The 11,082-nt window shown below is 35.2% G+C and overlaps 1 protein-coding gene across 2 annotated transcripts in view; it reads right to left on the bottom strand.

The window, feature by feature from the left end:
• Positions 1-604: 604 nt before the first annotated feature.
• The window catches only part of Utx (Utx histone demethylase), a 135,095-nt gene continuing 124,617 nt past the window's right edge, over positions 605-11,082 (bottom strand). The window contains exons 15-17 of one of the 2 annotated variants that reach the window (XM_089087991.1): positions 6,976-7,102; positions 4,968-5,135; positions 605-990 (exon numbers count right to left, since the gene is read on the bottom strand). In XM_089087991.1, coding sequence (XP_088944117.1) covers positions 901-990; positions 4,968-5,135; positions 6,976-7,102 — 385 coding nt within the window. In that variant the 3' untranslated portion in view covers positions 605-900. The remainder of the gene's footprint in view (positions 991-4,967; positions 5,136-6,975; positions 7,103-11,082) is intronic. The other variant, XM_089087996.1, reaches the window with a different exon arrangement.

Raw genomic sequence — 11,082 nt, 5'->3', positions numbered from 1 at the left:
ATACAAGTTTGCTGTGCAGCTTTTTCCTTAATATTTACTCTGTTAAGTCTTTTCAAGCTAATATCTCATTTAAAATCATGTTCAACATTTCAACCACAAATTTCTTGGCTTTAGACATTGGGTAAACATTTAAGGAATTTCCCCTTCAGAAACGAGCCATATAAATGTTTAGTTACTGAATGTTTAATTGTATTCTTCTGTTAATTTTGCAGCCTTCTGAAAAGAATTGTTACAACATTTTATCTAATATTTAGACTTGATTCGAATAAGAATACAATTTCGGTCAATTTTCAATTTCATTAAAGTTAACCCTTCATTTATCAAATAATCCATTTTTTATGTAACTTTTTATTATTACTAATTAATAGCTGCCTGTCTAAGTAAAATTGCAAATGTGCAACATGCTCACTCTGCTCTCGGCTCTGATATCACTGGCGTGATGTTTTACAAAAAAGTATCTGAAGCTACCCTACCAACAAGACCGTATCCAGAGATTTGTTACTGAGTTTGACGCCCCCCCCCCCAAAAAAAAATTTGTCCAACTCGTGAAAATGTAACAAAACGCATATAAACAAATTTTTAGAGCCTTTTATAGAATTATTTTTTTAACCCCCCCCCCCCCTCTCGAAGAAAATGTCAAATATTCTTAAGGTCTGAGCAAAATCGACTTCAAACTTATTGTTTGTTTCTTCCACACTCAAAATTGTGCAGAATCGTAAGAAAAGAGCTTCTTGACTTGTCCAGCCTCTGAACGTCACATTACCATGCTCGAGACTTCAATCAATCACACAGAAACAATACTGCACCATTCATTAAAGATATGCATAAAATTACGAGCACAATTTATATACCATTGCAGCCAACCACATATAGAACGATGAATGTTATCAGGATGTGATGTTACAATATCGGTAAATTATTCTGTGTTGGTATAGATGAACTGGGCAAAGAAGGGAGATTTCCTGGATTCAACCGTTGCTGTTGAGGGTTCTGAAACAAAGAAGAATTTTCAATAAGGAATAGCTAAATGAGCGGAACTTCTCCGGATTACAATAGGAGCTGAGCTTCTAAGAATCCAAAATATAATTTTTTTTCAAAATTAAAGTCAAAATTTAAAAAAATCAATCTTTACTAACATTAATTTTGGGGATATTTCAGAAATCTCAGCTCTCTTTTGAGAAAATTTGGGGACCCAAAAAAAAGTTAAAAACAGTTAAAGCACTGCGTTCGAATGCTATTATAAAGACTAAATAATAAAAACGACTAAAACAGTTCTTTGGTTATTGTAAGAGTAAGATTCAATCTTGAAATGTGCGAAAATTTCCCAAATTATGACAGCAAGACGCTAGTCCTGATAATTTTTCGGTCTTTGTGGCAGATTTCTATTAAAATAAAACTGTAAATAGAAATATCACTCATGCTCCAAAAGTACAAGGTATTCTTAGAAACTCGGTGATATTTTTTATGCTAGGCTATAACGCAATCAATTAAATTGCCCAGTCAATGACAAGCCTTCGCAGGATTTGTTTTTATTGCTGGCAAATAATTTTTCTACTCTTATAGTTTTTTAATAATAATTTTTTAATAAATAATTTTTCTTATTATTTTTCTACTCTTATAATTGTAGCAAAGGCTTTTTTCTCTTTCAAGAGAATACTAACATTCTCGGTTGTAACATTTCCAGATCCTTGAAAAATTCACGTAGAAACCTATTGAGCTAGATTCTTTCAGACTCTCTAGCTTTTTTTGGCGAGCTATATTTCTAGAGAGACAGGAGAGAGAGAGAGAGAGAGAGAGAGAGAGCCATGATTAATCAAATCATGTATAAATATCATTTGCACCCAAATTTTAAACAAAGTTTATACTAACTTTGAAAATTCAAATACCCAGTTACAGGAATGGCATTCACCACAGGATTGCTATGTACAGCACTAAAGTGCCAATAAAATTACTATTATACCCACGCAGAAAGGTAGTATAACCAAAGTATATCTAGTTCCATTTCGGAAAATCTGGAAAAATACTACTTTGGTGCCAGAATGCATTGAAAAAGGGGCGAGGAAGGGGGGTGGGCTGAAGTATACTGGCTTTAAGTTATTGTTGAATGGTCAAAATGTGAAAAAAAATTCTTTGTATTATTCACATAGCTGTGTGCGTTTGAGCCATGGGGGAAAGAGCCCATAACTCTATTGGAAAGAGGAGAGCATAATCACATAGATATGTATTCTTGGGGTCCATTGTATTTATTCAGGCCTGAAAATCCCAGGATGCTAATTTTCCAGGAAAAATTTAACCATTTTCGAAAAAAAATACATACATACATGCACAACTATTGCTCGTTTAAAGAAATTAAATAAAAAAAACAAGTTTTTTAAACTGAAAGTAAGGAGCGACATTAAAACTTAAAACTAACAGAAATTATTCCGTATATGAAAGGGGCTGTCCCATCCTCAACGCCTCGCTCTTAACGCTAAAGTTTTTTATTGTTTTAAAAAATAAAGTTGTGAGACAGAGTCAAACTTTAGCGTAAAGAGCGTGGCGTTGAGGAGGGGACAGCCCCTTTCATATACGGAATAATTTCTGTTCGTTTTAAGTTTTAATGTCGCTCCTTACTTTCAGTTTAAAAAACTTGTTTTTTTTATTTAATTTCTGATCGTTTTTTAGTTAATGCAGCTTTTATTTGCATAAAAATTTTACTTTTCTTTTGCTAAATGGATGTCTTTACAAATTAACTTACGTAACTAACTTCTATATTCGTATATTTTTCTTCTGGCAAAAAATACAAAGTTGCAGATTTTTGCAGATATGAGCTTGAAACCTATGTAATAGGGTTTTCTGATACGCTGAATCTGACGGTGTGATTTTCATTAAAATTCTTTCACTTGTAGGGGATGTTTCCCCCCTCTTTAAGAAATCTAGTAAATTTTCTCAGGCTCGTAGCCTTTGATGAGTAATACTAAACTTAATAAAATTTATATATTTAGGATCAGCATTATAAACACATTCTTTTGATACATTTATTGACATCAAAATTTTGTTTTTAAAAGTTTCGATTACTATTGAGCCGTATCGCTTGTTTTCTTATTGTTTTTTTTTATTACGTATATGTTATTACTTATATGAAGGGGTTCTCCCCTTAGTCAATAACACGCTCTTTAAGTTAAAATTTAAAAAAAATTTTTATTAAAAAAACCCTGAATCACAAAGGCCGTTTAATTATAATAGATAGCTCTTTTGAAAGCACTAAAAAAAAACTGTAGCGTAAAGAGCAAGGTATTGACTTGGGGGAGAACCCCCTCACATACGTTATAATTTCTGTTCGTTTTAAGTTCTAACATTCCTTCTTACATTTCAGTTGAAAAAACTTATTTTTTTTACTTAACTTCTGATCGTTTCTTAAATAATGCTTGGAAATCCGGCGCCCCCTTCATAGAAATGTCCCTTACCCCAAAGAAACATCCTCCACGGAAATATTCTCCAGAGTAATGCCCTCCTCTAGCCCCCCCTCCAGAAAAAATCCTTCCTGAAAATGGTTGTATACTTCCCAATAACCAATAAATAATGCTGGCAAGTCCGGCGCCCCCTTCATGGCAATTTCCCTTCCCCCATGAAAACTTCCTTCATGGAAAGATCCTTCCATATAGCCCCCGCCCCTCACCTTCACCCACCTACCCCACCAAAAATACACTGAAAAATTCAGAAAAAAAAAAAAAAAAAAAAAAAAAAATTTAAAAAATTGTAAATTTAAAAAATTTAATCACTCACCCTGGGGACTTTGGGGGATCAAGTCATCCTAAAAGACATTTTTATCATATTTTTGACCATGCTGAACAAAATTGCTATCTGAAAATTTTGATCAGGTGACTTTAGTAAAACAATGAGCGTGGGAGGAGGCCTAGTTTCCTTCCATTGTTTTTTGGTCACTTAAAAAGCGCACTAGAGATTTTAATTTCCGTTCAAATGAGCCCTCTCACGAAAATTTAGGACAATTAGGTCGATACAATCATCCCTGGGGAAAAAAAAAACAAAAAAAAACAAACAAACAAACAAATAAACACGCATCCGTGATCTTTCTTCTGGCAAAAAATATAAAATTCCACATTTTTGTAGATTGGAGCTTTAAACCTCTACATCAGGGTTCTATGATACGGTGAATATGATGTTGTGATTTACATTCGGTTTCTACCGCTTTTAGGGGGTCTTTCCGCCTTTTTTCGAAAATCAGCCAAATTTTCTTAGGGGCGTAACTTTTGATGGGTAGCACTAAACTTGATGAAAGTTATATATTTGAAATCAGCATTGAAATCTGATTCTTTTGATATATCTATTGGTATCAAAAACCCGTTTTCTAGAGTTTCGGTTACCATTGAGCCGGGTCGCTCCTTACTTACAGTTCGTTACCACGAACTGTTTGATAAAATATCTACCGTCTCAAGGGCGGATCCAGGATTTTTTTTCGGGGGGGGGGGGGGGAGTTACTAATTTTTTACTCAGTTTTCGACTAATTTTACTGATTTTTACCTAGGTTTTACTAATTTTCGACTTGGTCAAAAATTTCGGGGGGGGGGGGGGAGGGGGTTCAAAACGGGTACCCCCCCCCCACGAGATACGGCCTTGTACCGTCTTTAAGCCTACAATTGTGTATGTATGTATTTTTGCTAGAAAACAACTCAATAATTATTTTCGAAAACTGACACACTGAGATTTTCTGGATTGAAAAAAAAATGATCTGGAAAATTTGACAAAATTTTCTCAAGAGCAATAATTTCGGAAAAAATATTTTTTTGTGAGTGATGTCACATTTATTAACATAAAAAAAAAAATCACTTCTGGCATCTATGCCACATGCACAATTACACAAGATGACAGGCTAAATCTTGTCACAAGATGACAAGCTAAATCGTCACAAAGATTCTGCTTAAGAACCACGGGTGAACACTAAGCATAAAAAAACATAAAAAAATTACCTGACTTAAAACAAAAGAGTCATAAATGTCCATCAGTTCACTAATTTTAAATTCTTCAAGACAAACAAACCCATCCAAAGAGGGACTCTGACGTCGGGCACAATTAATGCAATGGACGACGTGACGTTTTTCATGTTCTCGAATAAGTAACACATTGAAGACTTCCAGCTGTAACACAAGAAAAATGTTAAATTTACTGTCAAGGCACATATACAGGAAGGTGAACAGGGCCAGAAAGGAGGAATCCTTTCCTCCTTTTTGGAGGAAAGGAAGAGGGAGAAAGGAGGAATCACACCAGTCATTATTTTACGATTTCGATTCTCCCCCAATTGCTTAAATTTGCTTTCTAAATAAATTGTTTAGGGGCTTTTTAAGATGCTGTCTCCTTACCAACCCTCCCCCCAAAAGTGTATTGTGTAAACACAGTGTAAGCAATAACAAATAACATATACGTGAATTACCAAACCTGGATATAGACGCAGGAAATGAAAATTGAGGTGGTATTTCCCTATCAATTGTTTAAACCCTCCCTCCCCTGTACAAGCCTTGGTTCCTTGAATTCCTCACATAGGCTGGAACTCAGTTCACTTATTCGTAATGACATACCTTAATATTAAAATTGAAGGAGGAGTTCTATCCTTCACAAATATTTGCCCAAAACAACCCCATTAGATTTTCCTATATGTCTAGTAAGAACTTCTTGGGGGTCATACTTTGAACTTACAAATATCCTTTAAATCCCTTATCTCCAAAATAGGCCTATAAGGACTTAAAACTCCTGATTATATATTATAAATGAGCATTGCTCAATCCCAAGATAAGCTAGAGGAAAAAACACCAAAGCTTAAGGAAACAAGAATTTTTGATTAAAAATAGCTTTTACTGAAGTGTCAGATCTCAATCTATTCGTAAAATGAGCCCGTCTCCTGACCCAAAAAGCTTAACGGGATAACAAATGTTTAGGCTACAAATTTTGTTAAAATGTCATATAGCAATAAAATAATATGGATAAATTTACTGATATCATTGCTGTAGAAAAGGAAGTTTTGCCCTTTTTTGCCAAATAAGTATTCATTTGGCTTAACTAAAAAAAAACTATTTCAAAACATAAATATCATCTAAATCCTAACACCTCTCCTGCATTCCGGGCAATTTCAGAAACGACATCTATAAAAACAAATTATATTCAATAAATGCTGATATAATAAAATTTGCTATAGTAGAATTACAATGGAATATACATAGTGAGTATAATAGACTCACTCTGTCCTTGTTTGAACTTGAGGTGCTTTCTAATCCACTGCTTAAATAGAAAATCACTGGTTATTTGTTAAACTTATGGTACACTATATAAGAAACATGAATTAAACACATTTCCAGGACAATTCTCTGGCTATCACAGCTCCAACAGCCAATAATTTTGTATCAATACTTTACACAAAAACCACACCAGCAGTTAAAGGAAGGGATGGTACAGACCAATCTCATGAGCCTAATCCAAATACCGGGGGACTAAGCGAACTCCTTTTATTTAAGCCAAGGAGCTTAAACTCGCTATTCAAGCCGAGGAGCTGTAAGTTTCCTAAATAAGGGTTTGAGACAAGGCAATTCTAATAGTTTAGCTTGTGTTTCGATCTGACTCTATTTTTAGGAGTTATGGGCTATTGTAATGTATCGGACGTGATTGTCTCTTACTAGGCTGCCAGCTACCACTTCAATCCGGATAATAAAATGGAATTCAGCAAGTACGAGAACCCAAAACCTACTATCTACAAAATGTTTTTTGTTTCTTATTTGTTCAGAGAACAGTGATAGCGCAAGTGACCATCCAAAAACTTTAGTCGTAGATTAATTATGTGTTCAAATGAAGATTGAAATATATAGTACCCTTTTAATCAGCAAAGATGCTCATATATTGTTAAATACATATTGACTGTTTATCTATTGGCGTAGTTCAATTATTTTGCTGATATCTATTTAGATGATACATCTATGGTGAATGACTTACCTCACACTGACCGCAATAATGGGATGCTTCATTCTTTTGCCTTCCATGGAACCTAATTTGTATTCCTTTCTTCTTAGCAAATTGTAGCGCTATCTGACTATACCGAAGAGTCCGTAGAAGCGCCATCCTGAAAAACAAATGTTAGTAGGAACTCAAGCAACATAAAACTGGAGCATATGACGTTTTTCGAAAATTAGTCATTTCTGAACACCTTCAGAACTGCACAGTGGACGAACAGGAAAGCTCTGAATATTACAAAATACACTTGAACTAGGCTACTATTACTTTACACAATTTAGTGTCAGTAGGATGCGGTCAATCAATAACTAATCTGAAAATCATGACATGAAGCCATTGAACGGGTATAGTAGAATAGTGTCGCCAAAAAAAAGATCATTTCATTCAGTTGGGTTTTGGGTTCTAACAAGGGAGCGTGCCCAAAAATGACTGCTTTCATTCATAGTTTGAGAAGTACACCCTCCTTGTTTGACGGCTCAGGATGATAGTTGAATTTTACACTAGGAAGACGGGGTGAGGGGGTAATGGGGCCATTAAAATTTTTTTGAACCCATTCCGAACTGATCAAAGTACATTTGCTTTTTTGAAAACTCAGAAAATTACAAAAAAAGATAATGGAAATACGTTAAAACATTATGATAAAAAAGCATTCCCCGATAATTTTAATGAGTAGAATCCTTCACTTTTATATCACTTACTTACTTTTAATCTTTGCAGAGCCCAAATCCCACAAGGTGCACCAAACCCTTGGAAGTTGACTCAATCGTTGGTACCACGTGGATATCATATCCATAATTTGATTAAAATTGACAGGTAAGTTAAAAAAAAACAAATATTCTGTACTAGTATTATTGCAGCAAGTCTTAACGAAAAACACTTGTTTGATTTGGCTTTAGGACATGCCATCCCATAGGTTAGTGTAATAGTGATACACAGGTTTATGATTAATTTGTAAAGTTATTTTTTGGCGACTGACAGTCATGCACAAGCCATATAAGTTAGCGTTTCTATTAGATTCTCTATACATTATGCTTTTGAAAGCATAGCTTTCTATTCACTTTGTTCAGTCTGCGTCTGCGTATTATCATCTAAGCGAGCAGTTCCAAGGGCTTTTCATTACATTTTTTATATATTCCATTATATTACATTAAATACGATGTTGCGTAGGCTATGAAATAGGTATTGCCTGTCATTCTGATTTAGAAAATTTTGTGTTAGTTACACCAAATTAATTAGAGCGAACGAGTAAGTAAGCAAAGCCCGATAGGCGACGTTGCGGACCTGGACGTCTGTAAAAATTGGGTGATAATGGAAGCATTGGGTCGCTCGCACAATAAATCAGAATGAAAGCTTCACAAGGAGCTTTAGCAGAGCTTTATATTATGCTCGCCGTCCTGGAATCCTTTTCTTTTCATTGTAAAAAAAAAAGTTTGCAAAGTAAAGCTTTGGATGAATCTCATGAATCGAATGCCTCAATAATTAATTTGCTTGAATGGCATGCTTTAGCCGTGAGAAATCACAACTTCAATTACGTTGTTTGTGTGTTACACTTCAGAGAGAACACTACGATACACTTTAGGCAAAGCAATGCGTTAAGATCATAGAGATTTGTCAACCACTGGGCAGTGACTATAGAACGACAAAGATGTGGAAAGTTAAGCCCAAATAAGGATTAAGTTGAAGTGCATGATTCCCAGTTCCGACATTGGTCTGTTGATCTAGATATTAACCAATGTACGCGGAACTGGAAACTGGAATACAACAGAAATAAATCAAGTCTAAAATGAATCAGTCAGGTCAGAAAATATTTTTCATTACCACAAAACCAATAACCCATTGTTTTCTGGATATGTTCATAAGACTGGTGGAGAGAGATATAAGTGTATGCTTCTCCCACAATCATGATATTTCTCGGAATAACTTTAAAATTTGTTATATTTTCTATAGGAATTCAACCATTCGGAAAATTACAGAATTTGTATAGATTCAGCCTTTATATATATATATATATATATATATATATATATATATATATATATATATATATATATATATATATACCTTTATATGTGAGTAATAATTGTGTACGTTTATATTCTATTTCTCGAAAAAGGCTCCATATTTTTTCATGAAAATTGGTATCTAGGGCAATTTTCGCATATACAAACGATCTAGATAGGCCAGAAGTCTCAGAAAAATCGACAAAAGCCTGAATTTTGGTTTTTGCAAATGACGTCATGTACTATGTTAGTGCATCATGTAAGTATTTCTTATGGCATCATATTTGGCACCATATAAGTATTTTCTTATATGAATCCATGCATAACATAAATAAGATTGTTGAGTTTCCAACGCTACAGTTATTTATGTAAAATAATGTCTGTCGGAAGACCCCAAAAAACAAATATTTGCAGTTGCAATTACTATAAATCATGATTCTTTGGAACCAACACCTGAACTAACGTGTCAAAAATGAAAATGAAGAGCAAAGACACAGGCAGTTAGACTATATACGAAAACGACAATTAGAGCGTGTTATAAATGAAAATAAAAAGCAAAGACACACGCAGTTAAACATACGACAACGAACAAGTGAGGGAGTCAAAAATGAAAATGAAGAGCAGCAAGTCAATGTAAATCAACCGGGACAGTGAGAATCAAAACGTGTCAAAATTGAAAATGAAAGCGATGATGATTGGGTTTGGGGTTTTGACATGGATACGGTCATCAATGCCTACCATACCTTTGTTAAAAAAACATGGGACCCGCGACATGTATTCCATAATGACGAAAGATAAGCCGAGGTGTAACGAAGCAAACAAATTGGTAATGATAGCGATGATGATTGAGTTTTGGATTTTGACATGGAAAACGTCATCATTACCTACCATACCTTTGAAAATCAGAAATATGGACTGGATAAATCGTTGAAAAAAAAGTAAGGGCCTATAACGGTTTTATGGAAAGCGTTGTCGTAGATTGGAAATTGAAAGGACCAGTCCCCTTTTTTATAGTCAAAAGTGATTGGAGGGCAACTAACTCCCCTCTCACGCCCACCATTTCCCCAAACACATCCACTCAACATTTTGAGATAGCCGTTTTCTTCAACGTAGTTGAAAGTTCTGGAAATTAGGTCTTTGAGGGTGATACCCCCCAACAGCCATCAGGGCAAGGGCTATAAGTTATACCCTGGGGGCATATAAGGTTTTTCTAGAAAGCGTTGTCATAAAAACTTCGAAAAGGGCTTATTCGATTGAAAACTGAAAGGGTATCCGGTTCAATAATCGAAAGTGATTGGAGGGCAACTAACCCCCCTCTCACACCCAACATTTCCCCAAACACATCCAATCAAAAATTGTTTATAGGAATTTCGTTCAATGCAGTTGAAAGGTCTGTAAATTATGTCTTTGAGGATGACACTCTCCCTACAACCCTCAAGGCAAGGTATGGTCTGGGGGGCATATAATGTATTTACAGAAAGCTTTGTGATATAAACTTCAAAGAGCTCATTCGGTTGAAAATTGAAAGGGCAAGTGCAGTTTTTAATAGTCGAAAGTAATTGGAGGGCAACTAACCCCTTTTTACGCCCACCATTTCCCAGAACACACCGAATCAAAATTTTGAGATAGCAATTTTGTTCAACGTAGTTGTAAGTCCTGGAAATTAAGTCTTTGAGGATGACAACCCCCACCCCATACCCCTCAGGCAAGGGTTGTAAGTTGTGCTCTGGGGGCATATAACGCCATTTCCCCAACCACACCAAGTCAAAATTTTGAGACAGCCATTTTGTTCAACGCAGTTTAAAGTTCTAGAAATTAGGTCTTTGAGGATGGCAACTCCCTCCACAGCCCTCAGGGCAAGGGTTGTAAGTTATGCCCTGGGGGCATATAAGGTTTTATAGAAAGTGTTGTCGTAGAAACTACGAAAAGGGCACATTCAATTGGAAATTAAAAGAGCTAGTTCCCTTTTTTTATAGTCGAAAGTGATTCGAGGGCAACTAATCCCCCTCTTACGCCCACCATTTCCCCAAACACATCCAATCAAAATTTTGAGATAGCCATTTTGTTCAAAGTTGTTAAAAGTTCTGAA

Source organism: Artemia sp. Qi Xiang Cuo, chromosome 1 (genome assembly GCF_049724085.1).
Source record: "Artemia sp. Qi Xiang Cuo chromosome 1, ASM4972408v1, whole genome shotgun sequence".
NCBI lineage: Eukaryota > Metazoa > Arthropoda > Branchiopoda > Anostraca > Artemiidae > Artemia > Artemia sp. Qi Xiang Cuo.
This window is presented reverse-complemented; position numbering and strand designations above follow the sequence as displayed.